Source organism: Trichosurus vulpecula, chromosome 4, assembly GCF_011100635.1.
Source record: "Trichosurus vulpecula isolate mTriVul1 chromosome 4, mTriVul1.pri, whole genome shotgun sequence".
NCBI lineage: Eukaryota > Metazoa > Chordata > Mammalia > Diprotodontia > Phalangeridae > Trichosurus > Trichosurus vulpecula.
Window position 1 is genome coordinate 181,375,724 of NC_050576.1, and position 25,061 is coordinate 181,400,784.

The window sequence follows — 25,061 nt, forward strand, 5'->3', positions numbered from 1 at the left end:
AAGTATCTGGGGCCAGATTTGACCTCAGGGCTGGTGCTCTATCCACTGTACTGCCTAGCTGTCCCACATGTTATAGGAATTTAAGGAAGAGAGAGAGAATGGTGTCTAGCAAGAAGTCCAAGTGCTTGCCAGCCATATGCAGGCCCTGGTTTGTCCAAGCTCCTGCAGGACGAGGGAAAGGGTCTGGGCAATCTCCTGAGAGATAGAAGAATTATTGAAAGACAGACCTAGAGGCAGAAACAGACAGTGTTGTCCTCTTCATTTTTTTTTTAATCATTTGATTAAAGGGTTCAAGCACATTCTTATAAAGTTTGTGCATGATGCAAAGCTGAGAGAGGAATAGTGAATATATATATGTGATGATAGAATCCAGATCCAAAAATATGCCAAACACACTAGAACAATGAATGGGCCAATTCTAATGTGGTGAAGTAGAATAGCGATTAAATATGAAATTTTCACTTGGATTTTAAAAAATCAACTGCCCTAGTGTACGAAAGGGGATAAGGGCTAAACAGCAAATTGTGTGGGGAAGAAAGGAGGCAGAGTTTTCAAAGTTCTGGGCTGTTTTCTTGTTATGTTCTGTATTACAGTATCCAGGTTCTAGGGTTAGACATGTTCCTCTGGGACACTTGTGATCCTTAAATTATCTTGTCCATCTTATGTTTAAAGTCAGTGACTTTAGCTTATAATCATGTGATTTTTGTTTGGGGTTTTTTTTTTTTTTTGAGAGGGGAAGGTAGGGCAATTGGGGTTAAGTGACTTGCCCAAGGTCACACAGCTAGTAAATGTGCCACGTGTCTGAAGCCAAATTTGAACTCAGGTCCTCCTGACTCCAGGGCCGATGCTCTACTCACTGCGCCACCTAGCTGCCCCACATCATGTGGTTTTTAATGTTGTTGCCTTTTGCTTCATGTCAAATTATCCCCCACTTCAACATTTTCAACATGTGTTTCAACTCTTTTTTTAGAGAGAATCTCTGTCACAGATTGAATTTTTTATCTACTAATTGTGTTTTTTAATTTTACATTGACAGTTCTAAATTCTTACCTCTATTCAGTCTTTATTTCTTCTTTTATGGATTGCATTACTAGTGTGAAGGAGCAACCCAAAAAGCTGACCCTGATTCTTTTTCTAGACCCAAAAGTTGACACAGTCTTAGACTTTAGTACTTAAAGGACTTGTGGTTTCATCAGTATAGTTCTTTCCTCCACCAGTGAAAAATACAACTCTTTGAGAGTTGCTGTGTCTGAAAGATTTAACAGCTATACCCAAAGTCCTTCTGGTTTGGTAGAACCTAGCACAGTTTACGCTCTGCTGGCATAAACTTTGAGAACGCAGGATCATCCCCATTCCGTGATGAGGAATCAAAGTGGGTCCATAGTGATGATTCAATCTTAGGCTGCACTAATAAGGGTGTAGTAACAGTACTCAGAATGCAGGTCACAGTTCCACCCTCTCTAGACCTCATTTAAAGTTTTGTGTCCACTTGGGGAGGCGGGGCGCCTCATTTTAGGAGAGTGGAGTCAGTGGGTCTGGAGCCACTACGATGGTGAGGGGAGCTGATTGCATGAGGAAATCCTGCGGTGTTGATTTGTTGAATAAGTTGAAGGCTATGGGAATGTTTATTTACCCTAGAGAAAGAAAGCTTTGAGTGTGTGGTGAGAGGTCATAAAGATCATAGATCTAGAGCTGGAAGCCATCTAATGCAACCCTCTTGTTTTCTAGAGGAAAAAAAGTGAGGCCCTGGGAAGTTCAGTGACTTGCCCAAGGTCACATATCTATTAAGTTTCAGAGGTGGAATTGGAACCTCAGGTCCCCTCATTCCAAGTGCCAGTACTCTTTCCACTGCACCACATTATGGAAAAGAGCAGTCTGAGTATTTGAAGGGTGCCACATGGAAACAGGACTAAGTTTTTTGTTTGGCCACAGAGAGAAAAATGAGGAGAAGCTGCAGAGCACTAGATTTCAGCTTGTTTTGTTTTTTTTGGGGGGGAGGGGGAAGGGTAGGCAATACAACTTCTTAAATAACCCAAAAAGTTTTGGGGGAAGGTACTGAGCTTTCTGTCTGGGAAACTGTAAGTGGAGATTAGGTGGCCACTTAGGCATATTGTAGAAAGTGTCAGCACTCATGGAAGCTAGGCTAGACTTGTGAGATCCCTTCCAACCCAAAGATTATATGATTTATGGATTGATGTGACAAAGGAAGGCCTCTTGAGCCTTTCCCCTGCATTGATACTTTACCTATCTTGTAGCTTATTTAAAACAACCCCAGGTTCCTCAGTATTCAACAGTCTTATGGTTTAAAAGATGAATATTCTATTTCAGTTAGAGTACTCTTATTTCCTAGCTTTCTTGTGAAAATAATAAAGTGAAATTAGGACTTCTTTTGCTCCTGTAACAATGGAGAGCTTAAAAATGAAATCTGTATTAAATATAACAGTGGCCAGTAGCAATTTTTCAGTGAGTGCAGAAAGACTGAGAAGCAAGAAAAGAAGAAACTGGATGAAGTAGTAATAGAATCTTTTAAGTATTCTTCTTTGATCCTCAGACCAGTAAAAAGTTTTGGCTGGGTAACTACACATATCATTTCAATGTCTACTATATGCAGAGCCCTATGGTGGGTGCTTGGGGGATATTCAGAAATAAATTGGACATGATCTCTGCCTTTGTAGCTCTTTCAGTCTAATAATACCCTTATTCTTTACACAGTCATGGAAAATATAGAGGAAATTATCAGGGCTAATTGGAATATATCATTGGGCATTAGAGGATTGGAAAATAGTACTAAATGAATTCCATTTCTATTTTCTGTTATACTTCAAAATGTTGGCTGCAAAATAGCTGGTTGAATTTTAACTAACTGATTACAGTCAGTCAGTTCTGAGAATTTTCGACGTTTCTTTTCCAGTATGGTGTACAAATTCAGCCAGTAGTAGAGATCCTTTGACCTAGATTAAATAGATATTTTTTTTTCCCCTTTAAGTAGATGACTATTCTCTGCATTTGTTGTTAGGAATCCAGTCTTGGTGTCCAGCTCTTTGACCTTGGCATCAGAAAAGGTTCCCTGAGGAGGAAGCAAAAGAAATGCATTAAAAATAATGCTGTCTACATTGAGTTAGGTAATGGTCCTCACAGGCAAGTTTTATATTGCATATTGGAATTGGAAAGGGAAAGAAAATGTTTTTACTTAAAGCCATTGACATTTTATTTGTAGCAAACGACTTTAGAAAGAAAACAGTGCAGTGTCTGGCCAACAGTTTTAAAGCTTTAAGTATATTATGCATAGTATAACTATAGATAAGCAGAGTCTGTCAGTCCAATTCAGTGACATCGATGTAGTACCTATTGTACACGTGGTACTGTGTGGATGCTGTAGGAAGGGAAAGACAAGTAAAACAGTTCTGGCCTTAAGGGGGCTTACAGTCTAAGGAAGTGATGGAACCAGAAATACTCATTTATTTTCCCAACTGTCTGAATAAGTATTCCTGGAGAGAAGTAACTTGGGAGCGCAGGACTAGTGGGAGCCAGGAACAGATGGGACAAATCTGGGAAAGCTTAATGGCAGAAGTGAGCTTTAGTGCTCAGTCTGCTGGCAGCTTTATCTTAGATGGGATAATATTTGTAAAATGTTGAGCATAGTGCCTGGCACAGCGTGGGAGCTTAATAGAAGCTTATTCCCATCCTCTTTGTAGAATGGAGGGTTTGAAAGGGATTTTGTTTTATAAACACCTTATTCACCTTGACCAGAAAACCTTCTTCTAACTTGTGTTTTGGGGTGTTGGGGGAATTTTTTAGGATCTGATTCTTCTGAAGATGGTGTGAAAAATGCAGTCTGTAACAGGTAAGTTCAACAAGCATTTATTAAGCACCTACCATGTACTAAATTCAAGGAATACGAATACAAGAGAAAACCCTTTCTGTATGTTATTTGATCCTCACAACAACCCTGCGGTGTTCTAATGGTCCCTATGAGGAGATAGGCCGGAAGAAGGCACTTAGTTTATGCAAGGTCACCCAACTAGTAATGATGTATGATAGGATTCAAATCTAGGACTCCAAGTCCAGGGTTTTTTCTGCCGCACCACGCTTCTCATTATGTACTTATGTACATGAGAGAATAGATAGGCAGTGTGTTCATATTCAGGGAGTGTTGATGCTCAAAGTTTCCACAGAGTAGAATCTATAGATTAGGCCTAGAAGGGCCATTCCAGATCATCTAAGTCAGCCCCCTCATTTCACAAATGGATTAGCCTGAGTCCAGCTACTCTAATTCTAAAGACCAGGAATTGTGTCTAAAAGATTTAATAGAGTTTGCATCTTTTTAAAAATTTTATTATTGGCTTTCATAAGAGTCTCATTTAGCCAGAGAATTTTGAGAATGGATGTGGCTGAGAGAGATTTGTGTTTTCTAGCTAAGAAACAGGGAGAGCTTGAGAAGCGATGACATGGGTATAGCTATAAATGTATATGAAGGCCATGTAAATTCTGTGAGCTGCTGAGCATTTAGGATGATCCTGTTTCCATGTTATATGCCTTCCTCTCCCCTCAAAAAAGGAACCCTTACCCTACTTTAATCTATTGTCATAAATTATATTGTTAAGTAAGTAGCCACAAATTGTTAGAGAAAACGTAGCCCAGATTGAGCCTTCTCTACAATCCTTCCTACTTGGGTCGAGTGATAGCATCACTGAGAAATCTTGATATAATCAGTACTATTAATCAAAAAAGAGTATCACAAGCCCATGAGACATGCATTACAACTGGATTTATACAAGAGAAACGCACATGCGTGTGGGAACTCGTTATACCAAGGAGCCTGGCAGTGCAGGGAAAGCCTTGGGTATTTAAGTTACTGGGAAAGACAGAAGCCCTAGGGAAGGGGAAAAGGACTAATCCCCTCCCAAAGGGGAGGAGAAAGGCAATGGCAAAAGCAGCATTCTTTTCCCTTGGGAACTGCTAGACCATGAAGATAGGATGGAAAAAATGGCAACTAAAGACAAGTTCAGGGGACCCCTTTACAGTGCTTACTAGTTTATCCATTTTCCCTGGTGGTAGAATTTTGGGAGATTCCTGCAGACAGTAACAGGGGCACAAGGTAGTAAAGAGGTAGTAACATGTGTCTAGCTAGAGTGTTTCTGGATATTCTGTGGTTGTCCTTGCAGCTTTACATCCTCTACAAAGTCTTGTGTCGCCTGAATACTCTGCCTTCTTGGGAGGGATGCTGCCCGTCTCTGAATGGTGCTTTTATTGTGAGATATTTTTATCATCAATTCTGACTAGTCTGTCAGGATTTGCATAACCTTAAAGCATTGCTGCTCTCTACTACTTTGCCCTTTAAGACCTCCAAGCTTTGACCTTCTTATTCTAACTATGAAATTGGTAGCAGCAGTAGTGTGATAGGCAAAAACACCGGATTTAGATTCAGAGTATGGGCACCTAAGGGGAAGAGTGGATAGAGTGCAGGATCTGGAGTCAGGATGACCTGAATTCAAATCCAATCTTAGGCACTTACTAGCTCCGTGACCCTGGGCAAGTCACTTAACCCATTTGTCTCGGTTTCCTCAGCTGTAAAATGGGAATATTAATAGCACCTACCTCTCAGGATGGTTGTGGGGATCAAATGAAATAATCATTGTAAAGCATTTAGCTTTAAAATTGGCACAAGATAAATGTTAGCTATAATTATGATTACTATTATTAATTACCTTAATTCAGATGCTATCTACTCAATACCTAGGTGAAATCACTTAACTTCTTTGTACCTAAGGTTCCTCATATGTAAAAGGAGGGGACTATAGTAAATTATTTGTAAGGCTCCTTCAGGTTGTAAATCCTAGGAGAAGAACTACTTCATGTTGTAGCTCAGTTTTAGTTCTATGAAGGCATGACTCCTCTTTCTCATTAGAACCTCTATCTTCTTTGCTGTAGTGTGGAAGACCGAGAATTATGCCAAGCCTCACCACAAGAAACCAGACCTAAAGTCAGATTAAAGCCCAGGGGAAAAGGTAATGATAATCTTTCCTCATATTTCCTGACTTGTTGAAGAAAGCATGGGTATTGCCAGGTGGCCCCAAAGAACAACAGGGACCTTTTATAATCCATAGCATCCTTTGCTTTGTATAGAGTAGCAGTCTTAGACTTACAACACAATCTAATGTTTTTGTACTAATATCCCTTGCTGGAGAATTCTCTCCATGGAGAAGAATGAGTCCAAAGATAGAAGGCCCAACTGAAAGCAAAGAAATCCATTACCATGCTAAGGAAAACTGCTGGTAACACCTTTAACTTCCTAAGATTCAGATTTGGTTTTTATAACCTTTCACACCTGATTAGAATACACAGCCAATCAGCAGCATTCCCTGGCAATTTAAGATAGATAAATAAAGCATTTCACCAGAGAGAGAGGGGTGGGGAAACCGGGGATTAGCCTAGGGAGAAAAGAGGAGTATCTGTAATGCAACTAGCAGGATTTATTATCAGAATAAGAAAACATTCCTTGTTCTAGGGCTGGAGACTAGGGGAGGTAACCAAATACTTTTGCAATTGTGAAAGAAGTGCTTTTTGACAAAACTGCCTGATTGAGGTAATCATTTAAACATAACATAGGACAAATAGTTGTTACAACAGTACGTGAGACCATCTGCTTTGCTGTGCCCTTGCATCATTTGGTATATTTTATTTCTCTTTACTTTCCACTCTGAGTTTTATCAGTTGGTTGGGGAATTCCTACATCATTAGTCCATTAAGATGTCATGGAATCATTGTGATTCCTATTTTTCATCTGCACCCTGCATGAAGTTGCCTCAAATAATCCAATGTCATTTTAGCAGTACCATCCATTTTTTTTTTAACCAGACTCAATTTTATCAGCGTAAGGAACTCCCATAAAGGAAACTCCCTTCACCAATACTGATAGATGCCTTCTCTACAACTTCCAGAGTTGCCTAAAGCATTTAGAGGTTAAATGAGTTGTCTTGGGTCACTAGGCCAGCTTGCAAAAGGCAGGATTAGAGTACCACCTCTAATGCATTATAAACAAACCCAAGTATAACATAGTTTGACTGATTCACCAAATACAAATTGGATAATCAGTTTCCATAAAGTAGTAAGTTTTGTTGCTAAAAACGGTGGAAGACTGCTCATTAGTAAGATTTTTTTGTACTTGGATGTTCACCTTAATTTGTCAAATGAATGTCCCATTTGCATGCTTGTAGCCTCTTTATGCATCTTAGCAGAAAGTTGAGCACCATCCCTTCTGTTCTTCTTCCTCTTCTTGCAGATGCTTAGGAGCTTCCCTAACTCCCTAATCTACTGTATCCTTATATACCCTTCAGGATTACAGGGTTACAAAGATTCTTGGCTTCACCACTTTTCCAGTGGACCCCAGCTTTTCTTCCTGCCAAGCCAAAAATGATTGGCAGGGAACCCACAATTAAAGTCTTACGCCAAAATGCAACTACTACTTCCTTTTGGTTTTGATCAGTTGGGCCTCTATGTCTCTGGCTTCTCATTGAAGCAGTAACTTAGTGATCTACCTTCTCCATCCAGCCCCTTCATTTTTCTTCATCCTTGGTAATTATACTCATCCCAAGGCTAATTTTAATTTTCTTTTTAAAATTTATTTCATTGAATATTTTCCATTGCTTGTAAAAAAATGTTTTTGATATTTTTAAAAATTTTGAGTTGCAAATTCTCTCCCTGACTCTAGCCCCCCACCCACACACACCCCAACTGCAGAGTAACACTATATTGATTATACATGTGAAGTCATGCAAAACATATTTCCATATTAGCCGTGTTGCAAAGGAAAATGCACACACCAGACAAAAAAATGAAAAATAAAGTAAAAAATAGAATGCTTCAGTCTGTGCTCAGAGTTAATCAGTTCTCTCTTTGGAAATGGATAGCATTTTTTGTCATGAGTTCTTTGGAATTGTCTTGAATTGTCTTGATCAGAGTAGCAAAGTCTCTCACAGTTGATCATCCATACGATATTGCTATTACTGTGTACCATGTTCTCCAGGTTCTTCTCACTTGACTACTTTGCATCAGTTCCTATAAGCCTTCCCAAGCTTTTCTGAAACCATTCTCATCATCATATCTTACAGCACAATAGCATTACATCACAATTTTATACCACAGCTTGTTCAGCCATTCCTAATTAATGGGCATCCCCTCAATTTCCAGTTCTTTGCCACCACAAAAAGAGCTGCTATAAATATTTTTGTACATGTAGGTCCTTTTCCTTTTCCTTTCTTCTTTTGTGTGTGTGTGTGGAGGCAATTGGGTTAAGTGACTTGCCCAAGATCACACAGCTGGTAAGTGTCTGAGGTCAGATTTGAACTCAGGTTTTCCTGGCTTCAGGGTCGATATTCTATCCACTGTACCACCTAGCTGCCCCTCCTTTTTCTTTGATTTAGCAATACTAAACATATATGCACCAAATGACATAGCAGCCAGATTTTTAAGGGAAAAGTTAAATGAATTACAGGAGGGAATAAAGAGTAAAACTATACTCCACTTTCCTTTCTCAGAGCTAGATAAATCTAAGCAAAAAAATAAATAAGAATTGAAAGGGATGAATAAAATCTTAAGATAGACCTCTGGAGAAAACTGAACAGGAATAGAAAGGATCATACCTTGTTCTCAGCTGTACAAGGCACCGTCACAAAAACTGACTTAAGTATCAGGGCATTAAAAACCTCATAATCAAATGCAAAAAAGTAGAAATATTAAATTAAATCCTTTTAACAAGATATAGTTTCCCCGCTTATCTCTTTTGGTTAGTTCTGGTTTTGCTTTTACTTTGTCTGAGATTATAACTGTTACCCCTGCCTTTTTACTTCAGCTGAAGCATAATAAATTCTGCCCCAGCTCCTTGTTTTTAACTCTGTGTGTCTCAGTTTCAAATGTGTTTCTTGGAAACGATATATTGTTGGATTCTGGTTTATAATCCATTCTGCTATCTGTTTCAACTGTTTTTATGGGTGAGTTTATCATATTCACAGTCAGCTATGATTACTAACTGTGTATTTTCCTCCTTGTTTTCTTCTGTTCATCTCTCTCTCTCTCTCTTTCTTTCTCTTTCTCTCTTTTTATCCTGTCCCTTCTTTAAAGTCTGTTTTGCTTCTGACCTTAATCTTCTTTTATCTGCTCTCCCTTTTATCACCACCACCACCCACTTATCCTCTTCCCTTCCTACTACCCTGTTGGGTAAGATAAATTTCTGTACCCAGTTAAGTATGTGTATCTATTTTTCCTTTTTTGAACCAATTTAGATGAGAGTGAGTTTCAATTGTTGCCCACCCCATACCGTTTTCCCCTCTACTGCAAAAGCTCTTCCTTACATGCTTCTTTTATGTGAGATCATTTTCCCCATTCTTTCTCTCCCTCTCCCCACTTCTCCCAGGACATCCCACTTTCTCACCCATCCATTTTTTTTAACATCATCCCAACATAAATGACTCATTCCCACCCCCTTTCTCTTTGTAGAGTTCTTTTAACTGCCCTAATAATGAGAACTTTCTTAGAAGTTACATGTGTCTTCTTCCCATATAGAAATGTAAACAGTTTAACCTTATTGAGTCCCTTATGATTTCTCTTTCATGTTTACTTTTTATCCTTCTCTTGAAGTCAAATTTTCAATTTAGCTCTGGGCTTGAAAGTTCTCTATTTTATTAAATATCCATTTTTTTCCCTTGAAGGATTATACTCAGTTTTGCTGGGTAGGTTATTCGTGGTTGTAATCTCAACTTTTTTTGCCTTCTGGAATATCATATTCCAAGCCCTCTGCTCCTTTAATGTGGTAGTTGCTAAATCTTGTGTGTTCTTAGCTGTGGCTCCACAAATATTTCTTTCTGGCTGCTTGAAATATTTTCTGTTTGACCTAGGAATCTCAAATCTGATTATAGTCTTCCGGGGAGTTTTCATTTCTGGACCTCTTTCAGGTGATAACTGGTAGATTTTGTCAGTTTTCATTTTATCCTCTGGTTCTAGGGTACCAAGGCAGCTTTCCTTTATAATTTCTTGGAATTTGATGTCCAGGCTCTTTCTTTAATTATGACTTTCAAATAGACCAATAATTCTTAAATTATCTCTTCTTGATCTGTTTTCCAGGTTAGCTGTTTTTCTGATGTCATGGTTCACATTTTCTTCTTTTTTTTCATTCTTTTGACTTTGTCTTGTTGTTTCTTAATGTCTCGTGGAGTCATTAGCTTCTACTTCCCCAATTCTAATTTTCAAGGAATTATTTTCTTCAGTGAGCTCTTGTACCTCTTTTTCCATTTTGCCAATTCTGCTTTTTAAGGTGTTATTTTCTTCAGCATTTTTGTGCCTCTTTTACCAACCTGTTAATTGCTTTTTCATAATTTTCTACCCTCAATGATTTTTTCTTCTACCATTCTTATTTGATATTCAAAATCATTTTTTAGCTCTTTCAGGAATTCTAAGTTCAATTCACATTTTTTCTTTGAAGCTTTGCTTCTAGCTATTTTGACTTCATTGTCTTCTCAGCTTGCATCTTAATCTTCCCTGTCACTCTAATAGCTTTTTATGGTCAGGTTCTTTTTTTGTTGTTTGCTCATTTTTCTAGCCTATTTCTTGACTTTGAAAATATGTTAAAGTTGGGCTCTGTTCTAGGCAGAATAGAGAGGGGAAAGGGCACTGTCCCAGACTTCACGTTTTTCTTCACTTCTGTTTTCCCAGCTAGTTCTGAGGGTTTGGAAGTTTTCAGTGCTTCCAGGGTGCTGGGGAGATGTGTGATTACTGTTCTGGTCTGCTCTCTGGTCCTTACACTGGAAGGGCCCCTGATCTCTTGGGATCACAATTGATACAGTTCCTCAGCATCCCTAATCCTTTGTGACCAAAAGCAATATGGCTTCTTAGGACTACTACTTCTTCTTTACCAAGATGCTCCTGTGACCCAGAAATGGATATAGGCAATGGTTTTGTCACACAGCTTCCTGTCCTGTATCTGGTGCTAGCACAGGGGTTGCCTGTAACCCCTTTCTGACCAGTTGCCACATTGTTTCTTGACTTGAGAGTCCCCAAAGCTGCTGCGCCTTCTATCATTATCACTTAGTCCCACCACTGGTGTTACATTCATGTGTTCTCCGGACCAGCCTCTACCCCTGTGTCACATATCACTCCTTCTGACCTCCTAAGTTGTCTTGAGCTGGAAGAATGTCTCACCTTGACCATTTGTTGGCTCTGCCATGTCAGATTTCGTTTGGAGTTGTTTGGAGGGGAATGTTGGGAGAGATCAGCTGAATGCTTCCCCTAATCTGCTGTCTTGCCCCAGTCCTGATTTTTTCTGTTTCCTATTAGACTTAGGTCTCTGAGGGGAGAAAATCTATGTTAAGCACTTATAGTCAGAGCTTTGGAGCCCCAGAACATATCTCCTATTCATAATTTTATTTCTATGAAAATTACTGCTCCTCCCATCATGTTGTTTTATTAATGTACTGTTGCCATTCATTTTATATTGTGGTATTTGTCATTTCTCATATTCTGAGTTTTTTAAGTGTAAAGAGCATGGTTCAGTAGATGGAGCATAACCTTGGGTGGATGGGGCTTAACCACTTTAGTTTTAATAAGCTTTTGGCAGGGCAGGGAAGCTGTGCAATTTAGGAATAAGGAAATTCTGGGATTAAATTTTAACTTTTGAAATGAAAGGAATGAGGATCTTAATAAATAGAAAATAAGTGAATCCATAAACAAACTTAATTATACATATTGTGTACAATTCCATTCTACTTATTAATCTTTCTAGGTCATTTTCCATGAAGATAGCCACTTGCACAATTTTTAAAATTCTGTTAAAATGTATTTTAAATGAAGCATAAGCCTATAAGTGCTTTGTTATTGTTGTATTTTTTTTTTCAGCTGAGTGCAAGTTACCTGAGGGGACCATAAAGAGCCTGCAGCAGCAGCAGCCTAACACCGAAGATGTACACGTCATCAAGGAGAATGCCACTGGGGGACATGGAGAAGAGTCTCAGAGTATTTCTTCCTCAAACTTGAATGTGGAGCCATGTGGCACAGACACTCATGCCAGCTCATTACTTTCTGAAACAACCAGTTTATTGCCCAACACAGACAGAATGAATGTAGAAAAGACTGAACTCTGTAATAAAAGCAAACAGCCTGGCTTAGCAAGGAACCAACAGAACAATCTGGATGAAAGTAAGGAAATATGTAGTGCTGGGAAGACCCCAGGTGCCTGTGAACAGCAGGAGCTGAATGCCCATCATCCATGTGAGAGGCAAGAACTAGAGGAGAAGCCACAGCACCCTGAGAGTCCCAGAGGTAATCCTCAGAACTGCCAGTCTGGAACCAAACTGAAAAGCAGTATTCAGAAAGTTAATGAGTGGTTATCCAGAAGTAGTGACGTTTTAGCTTCTGATAACTCCTATGGTAGGAGCCATGAGGAGAATGCAGAGATGCCTAGTGTCTTAGAAGATGGGCATCCAGATACCGCAGATGGAAATTCTAGCATTTCTGAGAAGACTGACCTAGTGGCTGACACCACTGATGATGCCTGGCTACATGTGCCTGAAAGAAGCTGCGTCAGGTCAGCAGAAAACAATAATATTGAAGATAAAATATTTGGAAAAACCTATCGGAGAAAGTCAGGTCACCCTAATTTGAAATGTATAACTGAAAACTTATTTGTTGAAGCTGTTGCTCCTGATTCTTTGTTCTGTCCAGAGCCTCTCAAAAAACCCAAGTTAAAGCGTAAAAGAAAGACCATATCTGACCTGCAGCCTGAGGATTTCATCAAGAAGACAGATGTTCCAGTTCACAAAACCCCTGAAGCTGTTGACCAGATTCTTGAAAAAGAACGAATTGACCAAGTGATGAACACGGCTGACAGTCATCCTGAACAGAAAGCACTAGATAGTCACATAGGGGAAGTGAAAGATGCTCAGGCATCAGAACTGTTCTCTGCGGAAAAAGAATCCACTTTCAGAACTGGTACAGAGCCTGCAGCTGGCAGCGCAAACCACAGCGAACTTGAATTAAATGGTAGAGATGCCAAAATGACAAAAAAAGACAGGCTGAGGAAGAAGCCTTCAGCCCGGATTGTCCATGCTCTTGAGCTTGTAGTCGATAGAAACCCAAGCTCTTCTAATGAGTCTGAACTACAGATCGATAGCTATCCCAGCAGTGAAGAGATAAGGAAAGAAAATAATTCTGGACAGAAGCAAATCAGACGAAGCAGAAGGCTTCAGCTGCTGTCAGAAGAAATTGCAGTCGGAGCCAAGAAGGCCCATAAGCCAGATGACCAAGCTGAAGAAAGTTGTGTCAGTGAAGTTTTTCCAGACCTAAAAATAGGAAACATGCCTGCCTGTGCTACTGACAGTCTAACTACTGATAAGGATCAAGTGTTAGCTAGCTGCAGTTTCACAGAAGAAGACGACGAAAGGAGCCTGGAAGCAATCCCAAGCAGCAAAGCCCAAGACCAAGATCTGGCATTCAGTGTAGGGGAGGGGCTGCAAGGTGAAAGAGCCCAAGGAAGCCTGGAGGCTTTGGAGGTTCCTGACACCGATTGGGACACTCAGGACAGTGCCTCATTGTTGCCAGCCAATACTCCCCAAAATTCAAAAGCAGGACCCAGACTTTACGGAAGTCACTGTGAAATAATGGAAACCTCCAAGGAGCTCTTAGATGGCTGTTCATCCAAAAACACTGAAAGTGGTGAAGAGGATTTGAGGAGCCTGATGGGACAGGAAATTAAAAATGCCTCTAAGACAACCACAGAAATGGAGGATAGTGAACTCGACACCCAGGATTTACAAAATACCTTCAGACGTTCAAAGCGCCAGTCATTTGCTCTGTGTCCCAGCCCGAGGCAGGAATGTATGAAACCCTGCGCTGTCCCTGGGTCTATAAGTCAGCAGAGTCCAGGTAACCCCACAGATTGTGGGAGTCAGGAAAAAGAAAAGCAGGGGAACAGAGAATCAAACAAGTCTGTTCGGCCAAAGTCTGCTGTCATGAGCTTAGCTTCGGCTTGTCAGACAGAGGAGGGGAAGCCAGGTGATTATGCCAAATGTAGCATCACAGGAGTCTCCAGGCTTTGTCACATAGCTCCATCACACAATGACTGTGAACACATGGCTAAAAACAACCAGGGAATCTCACAAGTTCCTGATCGCAAACAATCAATTTCTCCAGCAAGGTCATCTGCTAGTAAAACTATATATACAAAAAACCTCCTGGAGGAAAGGCTTGATGAGCTGACCACATGCCCCGAAACAGCTTTGGGAAATGAAAGCTTAGCCCAAAGCAGCTTAAGTCCAGTAAGCCAAAGTAATGGGGGAGAATGTATTTCTAAAACAACTGACTTAAATAGATTTATCAGCATAGGCTCTAGTGGAGAAGGCAGTCAGGCAGAAAAAGGTGAAAACAAAGAATCTGAATTAAATACACCACCCAAATTAAAACTTGTGCAACCCCAAGTCTGTCAACAAAGCTTTTCTCAGAATAATTGCAAAGAGCCTAAAAGAAAAGGGAAGGGAGGAGATGGAAAATTAGCTCAGGCCACCAATACAGATTCATCTCCGTGTTTAGAACAAACTAAGGAGAGTGCACATTCTTCTCAGGTTTGTTCTGAGACTCCCGACTTGTGGGACAGTGATGGTGAAATAAAAGAAAACGCCAGCTTTGCGGAAAGTGACATCAAAGAACAATCTGCTATTTTTGGCAAAATTGGTAAAAGTTTTCAGGTAAGACCATCTAAAAAAAGCCATAGCCCTTTAGCACATAGAAATCCCAATTTGACTTGGAAATCCCGAAGACAGGCCCGAAAACTGGAGTCCTCAGAAGAAGAGGATGCCTCCAGTGAGGAGGGAGAGCTTCCAAGCTTTCAAGACTTAATATTTGGCAAAGCAGCAAGTACACCCTCTCAGCCCACCAGAAATAAGACTATTGCCATAGAGCTTTCAGCAAACAAGGCAGAAGAGAATCCAGACTTCGTAAACAGAAATAGTATAAGTGCTAGCAATCTTCAGATATCATATGGGGAAGCATCCCAGGATAATAATTCCAGCCAAGATTCTGAATGTTCTGGTAGCTTATTTTCTTCACACTCTAATTCATTAGAAGACTTAACTGGAAAAGCCAGTGACAGGGATTCTGCCTTGGTATTTGGTTCTTCCAAACAAGGGAGAAGTCAGCCCGTAACCCAGGAAATCCAGACTGGCAGCGAGATGCCCAAGGTTTCCCAAGATGAGGGAGAAAGGGAGACTGCCCTAGATGAAGATCATCGCCTCAAGGACCAGGGTGTGGACTCAAATTTAGGTACTAGCTCCAGGCCTTTGTGTTTGCCAAAGTCTAGTTTATACCACTGACCTAAGTGTTTGTTTTTAATGCCTTTGGGTAAATGTATTTAAAGAGATACGAAAATTTATGTCTCACCTTTAAACTTTTAGCCTATTTTTTCCTAAGGCAATTTTCCTTCAGAATGAAATTTTGAATGAATGACTGTGGAGTTAGAGGACAGATCTCTGAGACGTAGTAGAATTTCTTGAGATCGTGACTTATTTTTCTAAAAGGATCTTTTAGGTGCCTGCCTTGGGTTCTGAAAAGAAAGGGGGGTTCACCTTTGTGTGTATGTACGTATGTATGTATGTATTATGTCAGTGGAAAGAAATATCTGTCTGGTGAAGGCAGCCATCTCTTTTAAAGTTTAGTTTTAAATGTAATTGTAACTGGTTTCCTTGTACAAAATTAAAATTCCATAATGATGTTTATTCCCCCCCCAAAAAAAAAATTAGGAAACTTAAAAAAGCTTTATGCTTTACTGTGTTATCTCATTTTACAATTTCCATCTATTTTCTTTTTTCAAAAAAAATCTTTTAAGGTGAATCTGCATCTGGGTATGACAGTGAAACAAGCCATCCTGGAGACATTTCACAGCTATCCTTTCAGAGTGATATTTTAACCACTCAGGTATGAAAACTGATCTGTATGTCTGTGTTGTATTTGTGTGTGCGTGTGTGTGTGCGTGCATGTATCTTCAGCATTCATCTATATCATATATGTCCGACATTTCACACTTACATGTTGTTTATCCTTTACTTGAGACACCTGAAAGCTGCCACAATGACTAGCAGTGTTGTCATCAGCTGATTCAGTTTCAGGTCCAGGAACAAAGAAAAATCACCCTTTAATGATTTCTCATGTGCATGAAATCCTCCACTATCCTTCTACCCTAATATCTCATTATAGCATAATCTTGGGTTCTCAAAATTTATGCCGTAAGTATAAACTCACTGTGATACAATCAGGTTGGAAAGACTTCACATACAAGCCTGATGGCAGACTACATGTATCCCTACCCAGGACTGAGAAGCACATCATCGGAGGTTTGGCAGTTGTGTGATGATTTTTCCCCCCAGCAATAGCAGCTCATGTAGACCATATTTTAAAACAGGTTATTAACCTGCGGTCTGTGAGCTTGTTTCTTTAAAAATGTTTTGATAACTATATTTCGATATAATTTGTTCCCTTTGTAAGTCTATGTATTTGATTTTATGCATTTTAAAAATCTGAGAAGGGCTCCCTAAGCTTCACCACACTGACAAAGGGATGCCCCTCCTCCCCCCACGATTAAGAACTTCTGTTCTAAAGTATGGAAGGGGGTTTTTGTTTTCCCCTAAAGAACCTGCTAAGGCTATAGCAGACACTTTGTTCATTCATTCATTAAGCATTAATTAAGTCTTATCATTGTCCTTTGTAGTGGATTGTGTGGCATTCTATCATAGATTGATTTATTAAGCATCTAATATGTGGGAGGCACTCTGCTAGATGACACAAAGAAATGACCAAGAAGTTGTTCAAGTCATAGAGATGAAAGGAAGGACACTATCATGACCTTTAAGGAGCTTATCTCCTGCTGGGACAGATAGAAAATGCTCCCACATAAGTAGAAATCGAAATAAAATGTGATAACATCAAAGAATAGAGACCCCGATGAGGCTCCAAGGAAATATGAGGATAGAGAGAACTCTTTGAGCCGGAGTAGGGGGAATCAGGGAAGGTTTCACCAAGGTGATGGTGCTTGAGCCCACCCCTTCTCCCCAGGGCAGAGGCACAGTCTGGGGAGCATTGGAAAGCATTAATTACTCTCACCTTTGTTCAAACGCTTATGTACAGAGGTATTGATTAGCTCACAATACCAAACTGGAACCTATGTGGTTTTCTTCCTGTTCGTAAGCATCTTACCTTTCAATTTTTAAAATATTCACTGGTGTTTCTGTCTAGGACCTGTATTTTTCTCTCATTTTGTAGGCATTTGCAATTTTTTTTCAGGACGGTGATCTGTCCTGAAAATATTTGAAGAATCTCTCTTATCATTTAAAAGAATCTTTTGGGATCCAAACTTAGAGGTACAATAGCCTTCTGGAGAATAAAAAATTATTGCTAACCTTTTTTATAAATGTGCCGTAAAGTGTGCAATACACTTTATATACTTGAACTCATTTGATCATGACAACAATCCTGTGATATTGAGTATGATAAACATCATTGCTCTTTTATAAAGGAGAAAACTCAGGGTCAGAGAGGTTATATGACTTCCTGGTCATACCACTAAGCCACCAAACCTAGACCTTCCTGACACTGAGCACAGCAGTCTTTCTGCCTCTCAAAGAAAATACCCTAGCAGTACATTTCATCATTGAGAAGACCTGATTCACTAAGTGAATTAATGAATTACCTAGGACCTTTGTTTCCCCATCCCTAAAAGAAGGCTCATTCCTCCCACCTCCTATATCTCTTGAGATATTTTTTCCTCACACCCTAAGCCTGCCTCTGGCTGCCCTCAAGTAAATAAGAAGCAAAAACCAAATGGGAACTTGTTCTTTTCTTTTCATAATTCTTTGCATTGCAAGACTGAGCAGGGACCAGAGAGAGAGCAACATCTTCCCTTGATGTTTTTTCAGCCCTAGAATTCTTTCCTTGAAGGACCTCAATACTAGTAATGTACTGGATTATTAAGTATTCAGTAAGTCTCTTCTAGGTCCAGAAACAAATAAAGCTCAGGGTCAATGTGAGACATTTAAGGTTCAAGGTGTGCTCTTTTATGATTGTTAGAATCTACTGTTGAATTTGTTCACTACCTTGGCCCTAGAGAAGTGGTTCCCTCTCGGTGCTACAATGTTATCCCAAGTCATGCTGGGAGGAGTTATGGAACTTAATGTTTTGGATACCAAGCAGAAATGTAGGCAGAAAACCTATTAGGCCAGTTTCTATCATGGTGGTAACCTTGGCCACCCCAATGAAATCATTGGTATTTGAAGTAGTGGAATGTTTGGCTCACTTTTATCAGAACATCTTCCCAAATCCTTACTCTGCTGCAAGGACTGTGAGAGAGGCCTTATCACCCTCAGTTTATTTGTTTTTTTAATTTTTAATTGTTATCTGTTCTCTTTTTACCTTCACCTCCAAATATATATTCATCTTTCCTCTTCTACCCAACAAGGCATTCCTTAACAAAGAATATAAAAAACAGTTCAGCAAAACTAACCAACACATCAGCTACATCTGACAGAATATATAATGGTCCCTATCCATGATCCTCCCTGGAAAAAAAAAAAAAAGAAAAAAAAGACTTCTGTTCATTTTCTGTGGAAAGGAAGTTTCCTGAAGCCTAGGGCCTATTGGACTACGGAGGAAGTTTGTGTGGCTTCTGCCTATTTTGTACCTGAGCTGAGATCAGGTACAAAGCATTCTCCACGTTTATACAGGATTGCCATGGTGACTAGACAGATGAAGAGACCTGTGGGACCTTTTCTTTCTGATTCATGATTCTTTCAGGACCTGGGGAGTTTGGAAAAGGTTGCTTTCACCATCTCAGAAGAATATCGTGTTTCTTATATTCTGAAATTGGAAACTCGAAGGTTCTAGTTTCTGAAACTGTCATACTTAGTATTTACAGACCATTTACAACCCCGAATAAGTATCTTCACCCCAATATTTTCTCTAGTTTCTGTTGTTGGAGATTATATTCCTGGTCTTATTCTCAGAAGTATCATAGGTATTAATTTAAGGGATTTTTTTGTTTTTGTTTTTTAATTTGGGGACTCGTTTGATTTTTTCAAAGTGTTACAGTAAGCATTTGCCTCCAAGTCCTGATGTCAGAGATTACAGATTAGCATAATGTGTCTTAGCACAAATAGACTAAGAGGTTAAATAGAATTGTAGAGAAGACAATTCACCAAAACTTTTATTGTATACCTGCTACCTGTGGAGGTCTAGGGTCTGGGGATGATACAGAATTTAAATGTCATAGTCCTTGCTCTTACAGTGCTTATAACTTCCTATGGACCATTTATAGTTATAAATAACCATGGTACAATTTAATTCATAAATCGGAAGTGGGAAAATGGGCATTTTCAGCATAAGCAACGATGCAAATAAAGGCACTGAGGTGGGAATGCACAGGACAGGTATGGGGATAACAACTTGTCTGGTTTGATTGAAACACACTTCCAAACATCCCCAGATCATGCCACCCCCACTCCAGCCTTCAGCCCAACCTCATTCTTGCTAAAAACTTGTATTCTGTTCCTGGAACCACTCTGGGCTTGCAAAGTGGCCCTTCATCTTGCCCAGAGCCAGACCTTCACCTCACTTCCTAGCCATGTCTAGATCATGCTGCTGGCACTCCCTTCCTCTCCTGCTTTGCTGCCTCTCTTTATGTGTTGTCTCACCCCCAGAGAAGTGGCAGGACTGTCTTGTTCATTTGTGTTTGTATTTCCAGCACTTGAAATTGTGATGGGCACATAAGTGTCTAATGAATGCCTTATCTCTCTATCTATCTAAACAGAGTTGGATGAGAGTAGTGTTGGATAAGATAGACAAGGTAGGGGGCACTAGATTGGAGAGGGCCTTGAATGCCAAGCAGGGAAATTTGAATCAACGAACTGTTGAGCCAATGAGCAGAGAAATAATACAGCCAGGTGCTTTCATAAGGAAGATGTTTGGCAGCAGTGGAAATGTATGGCTCACCTAAGCTGTTCCCTGGTTAACTAAGGCTTTAACTACATCACAGATCTGAGATGTCTGTAATGTGGCTGGCCAAACCCCGACAGGATGCCTAGGAGCTGTCCAGGCAGAAAGCAGTACTTTGAACACTTAATTGGTAAAAATGGAAGGGTCCCTGTATCCTCACCCCTCAGTACAATTATATAGTCATCCTTCTCTTGCTGTTCTTTCTGCCTTCCTGAGCTGCTTATTAGCTACATAGAAGCAGGGTATGGTAATCATGCGATATAGCAACCAGAATAGAATCCTGGAAGCATTAATCAGAGGGCTTTTTATTGTAGCATAGCAGGGGTTGCTGAGGAAAAAACCTTGTTCATTTTCTGATCATAGATGTAAGCACAACCAAGCTCCACGTGGTGGCAGTGCTGTTGCTACAAAAGTCATTGGCAGCAATGCAATCTCAGCGTGGCAATAGAAACCTTTGTCAAGCTCAGAATACATTTTCCACTCATAAAAACCTCTTGCTAAAGCTATGAATTCAGTGTGGCAGGAGGAGGAAGATAGCCTGTTTTTAGGGAAGGGCAAATACATCTTCAAGAATTAGAAGAAATAAGAGATAAGAGAAACAGTTCTTTGTCCCAGATTTTTGCAGCCACTTGTTGGAGTTCCTGATGCATGTGAAGAAGTGCCTATTTTGGAAGGTCTTTATTCCAGTTTGAGTCTAGAAGTGACCTCTTAACCCTTTGTCTTCCAAAAGCCATGTCTTAATTGGCCTTTTCTTAAAATGAAGTGATGAGTAGTGTGGACTTGTAAACTAAGAAAAACATAAATGTAATAATGACAGGTGGTATTTATAGAGCCGGTTAAGGTTTGCAGAATGTTTTACGTATGTTATCTCATTTGAAATTCACAGGAATTTGGGAGGAAGGCGGCTATAGGTATTATTTCCATTTTATAGTTGAGGAAACTGAGACGCAAGAGAGATGAAGTCAGTCATCCCTGGTCTCACAGGTAGTAAACATCAGAAGTGACTTTCAAACCTAGCATTCTTTTCACTCTTAAGAGGCTGTTCCTGTGGCCCCATTAGTCGACTGACCTTATATTCAAAACAATGGCTGTTCTTCCCCATTTATATTATTTTTTTGTAGTCTTTCTGTAGGAACCCACTAGCCTATTAATATTTCTCTCATCCTTTCCTGCAGTGATCTCCTAAGCACCTCATTAGCATTAGCTCCTTATTTTTTCTGACTGAAACCAAAGAGTCAGGGAATCCTAGAGCCAGAAGCAGATTCTCTAAGTCAATTTCAGACTCCAAGCAAGATTAAGGACCTCTAAGGAGCATTTTTAAAGTGTTGGCAACTTTTCTATTGCCTAACCTAAATCTTCTCTGTGCTAACAAAGTTAATTCTTTCCTGTATCTTTAAAATATAAGTTGGACAAAAACAAAGCCTATGTAAAGTATAAAATCAAGTTAATTCAATATCTAAAAAGTATTAGATTTCTCAAGGTGTTTTTTTTTTTCTGTTCCCATGAACTTAAAACCAAAATAACCACCTTAAAACAAGTCATTGATTTTGCAGTTTCCCTCCCCTTCTCCCCAATTCTACTTAGAACAATTTCATGGGCATGTCTTATGTGAACCTGGTTAGATTATAGGTGTTTGATCGGATCTAGTCATTCAATACTGGGCAATTTGTGTTCTCTTCATGAAATATGTCTTTGTAATTAACTTTAACGCTGGCATTTTTCCACTTTGAGAGAAACATAATCTTCTGATACAGGATCATTTCTTTGTTGTAGCAAAGGGACACCATGCAAGACAACCTGAAGAAACTCCAACAGGAAATGGCCGTCTTAGAGGCTGCCTTGGAGCAACATGGTAGTCAGACTTCCAATAGGCCTACTTCTCAGGAATCTGAACTATGCCCTTCCATGGACCAGCCAGACTTGAAATGGACCAAATCAGAAAAAGGTAAAAAACATTTTTGTCAGCAGACATCTACTGAGCTATTTGGTAGATGGCCCTTTTGTAAGGTGCAATGGGAAATTTAGAGCATAAATGAAATAAGCCACTTGCCTTCAGAAGGCTTACCAGAGAGGAGCCAAGAGAAAAGGTCATCCACTGAGAGAGGCAAAGATCCTCTTGTTTCTGTATGGCCAGGAATCTGAGGAGGGAGACAGAGTACTCATGAGAAAATGGCTTAGCATTTGCAAAGCAATATGCACTGGTATTCTGCATTAGCCTATTCTGTTCTGAGCATCCTGCACTGAGGAGGGGACCCTGATGACCTGAGAGAGGCAGCAAGGGAAGTAGAGGAAACCTGGAACCATTCGCATGAAATGTGGTGAAAGGAGCTGGGATTGCTTAGCCCACTGAAGACAAGACTCTAGAGTTAGTTATGTGGTAACTGTCTTCACATTGAAGGACTGTCATGTGGAAGAGGGATTAAGTTTTATCCTGTATGGTAGAACATAGCATAGGGCAGCTGGGTGGTATAGTGGATAGATCGAAGAGCCTGGAGCCAGGAAGACCAGAGTTCAAATCCAGCCTCAGACACTCACTGCCTGAGTCACTTCACCTCTGTCTGCCTCAGTTTCCTGATCTCTAAAAGGGAGATAACAATAAGACCTCCCTCCCAGGGTTGATGTGAGGATCAGATGAGGTAACATTTGTAAAGCACACTTGCACAGTACCTGGCACATACTAGGTGCTATATGAATATTAGTTATCTTTATTGTTATCACTGTCGTCATCATCATCATCATCATTATTACTGCTGGGGATAGGAAGTGGAAGTTACAGACAGGGAAGCTGATTTTGGCTTGCTATAATTTTTAATAACTGAAGCTGTCCAACTACAAAATGGGCTGCTGTCTATGTTAGTAAACTCTCCATTGCTGAAGATGCTCGAGTAGGGGCAAGATAACTACTTATGGAGGGTTGTTCAGAGCAGTGGTATGATATCTTTATTTATTTTGTTCAACATTTCCCAATTGCATTTTAATCTGGTTTGTGCCTCACTTCAGATTGCAGGTTGCCTGTGAGTTTAACACCTCTTGAGGGTTTCATGCAATGCATAAGGTCAGAGGAGGCAGCTCAAGTCCCTTCCAACTCTGAGATTCCATAATTCTGTTCGTCTAACATTGCTAAGAGAGGAGAAACTCTCCAAAGTAACAGTTTGTATATTTATTAGATGCACAGCATTTATGAGGCATGACTTGATCCTTGGTATATTGGAGTCTGCGGTGTATGGCAAAGTGCTTTATGACAGGGTCTTCCTATATTGATGGGCCAAATTAATTAAAGTATAACCCAACTACGTAAGTGCTGAAGGAATACAGTCTGAAAAATGTATCGGAGCCAAATAGAGCTGGCTATTCAAGGGGCAGTTTTGAGCTGAGTTTTAAAGATGATCCTGGGAATAATTTGCACCTGTGGATTGACGTAAATGAGTAGATGGGGAAAGGTGAGGTGAAAATGTTAGATTTTAACTGGAAAAAAAAACTTCAGGAAAGGTGAGAGTTCAGTCGTACGCAATGTAGAGGACAAACACAAAGCATGAAGGTGTGCACCCAAAGAAGTTTTTTTCCTTAGTGGGGAGGGGGATACTAGGCTGTTGAGCTAGCTTCCACTTGTGGTCCTTGTACTTCTGTGCCCCATGCTTCCTAAGATCCCTCAAAGTTCTTTTCACTGCCCTCTCCATGTAGATCTGCCAGACTAGGGATCCAGATTTCCTTCTCCTTTGATCCTTTCCCCAAACTGTTCATCATTTTTTCTTCTCGTATACTGTTGTTTATTTTAGGGGTGTTGGGACTTTATTTTCTCCCTTTGGGTCTTTCTAGGAACCCGAGGCCATTATCTATTCAAACCCAAGGCCCTGGTTCCTCCTCGATGTATTTTTGTGTTCAGAGGGAACAGTAGCTCATGCATGCGAAGCTGGGAACTCTGTTGCTATGGCAGTGGTTCCAAATGTATTTCCTTAAATGCATTCTTTGTAACTGTATCTCCATTTAGTTCATCTCCCAAATAATGAAGCCCAAAGTCCTGTCACGATCCCCAGCACAATGCTTCTCTTTGGGGCGCTTTCACTGTCTCTAGTCTAAATACTGACTAGACTTTTAAAATCCAAGTGTGGAAGAAATAAAATGTTATTGTCTGACTTTGAATATCTGCATAATATACCATCTCATCTTAGTTTTTGTGTGTTCCTGGAGATCTGCAGAAAAACAGTTTCCTTTGTGCCTCTATTTCTTAAGTGTTTGTGGTTTCAACTGAAAGCCAACTCCAGTTATGAGCTACCCTGCCCCCCCCGCCCCTTAAGTTCATGTGAGCCTAACTGACACTCAGCCAAGTATCACATCAGTAGGAAAGATGGACTTGTTTTCTTCAGTAGAAGTTCTATAAAGCCACACCCTTAACTCCCTCTTTAGGGGTGCTCCTAGTACTGTTTTCTTTGCTCTTGAAATCAAATGTTCTTTAGCACCGAAGTGTTTGCTAGCTTTTACCTAGGGGCCATCCCCAGGTGTGAGACACATGCTGGTGTGCGTACATGCATGTGTGTATGTGTGTGTGTGTGTGTGCGCACTGGCGCACGTGCATGTGTGGTGCATATATATGTATTATATATACACGTACATATAGATAAGACAAAGTCAGAATTTATGCATGGATTTATGTAAATAAAAATTTTTTTTACATATGACAAAGTCAGAATTTAAATTGTATGTGTATGTGAACTGTGTCTACCGTTTAAATTCTGACTTTGTCATGTATACACACACATATATGACATGTATATATGTGTGTATAGATATATATGGATGTGGTTTATTTTCTGACTGTCATTCACTACCCAGGTGACCTTGGGTAAATCCCTACATCTCTCTGGGCCTCAGGTCCTTCTCTGTGAAGCAAGGGAATCGAACCTAGAGGACCTTTAAGGTCCTTTCCAGCTCTAAATCTGTAATCTTAAAGAATGGAAAGAGATCTGGAACTTAGAGTTTTGAGTCTCCATTCTGCTACTGACCAGCCAAATGACCTTCTCCATCATTAAACCTCTCTGAGTTTC

The 25,061-nt window shown here is 40.0% G+C and overlaps 1 protein-coding gene across 1 annotated transcript in view; it reads left to right on the forward strand.

Annotated features, from left to right (window-relative positions):
* Positions 1 to 25,061, forward strand: part of BRCA1 (BRCA1 DNA repair associated) — a 67,323-nt gene that overhangs the window by 14,870 nt on the left and 27,392 nt on the right. Inside the window, exons 6-11 of the mRNA XM_036758028.1 lie at positions 3,017 to 3,122; positions 3,799 to 3,844; positions 5,932 to 6,008; positions 11,887 to 15,303; positions 15,866 to 15,954; positions 21,793 to 21,964. Coding sequence (XP_036613923.1) covers positions 3,017 to 3,122; positions 3,799 to 3,844; positions 5,932 to 6,008; positions 11,887 to 15,303; positions 15,866 to 15,954; positions 21,793 to 21,964 — 3,907 coding nt within the window. The remainder of the gene's footprint in view (positions 1 to 3,016; positions 3,123 to 3,798; positions 3,845 to 5,931; positions 6,009 to 11,886; positions 15,304 to 15,865; positions 15,955 to 21,792; positions 21,965 to 25,061) is intronic.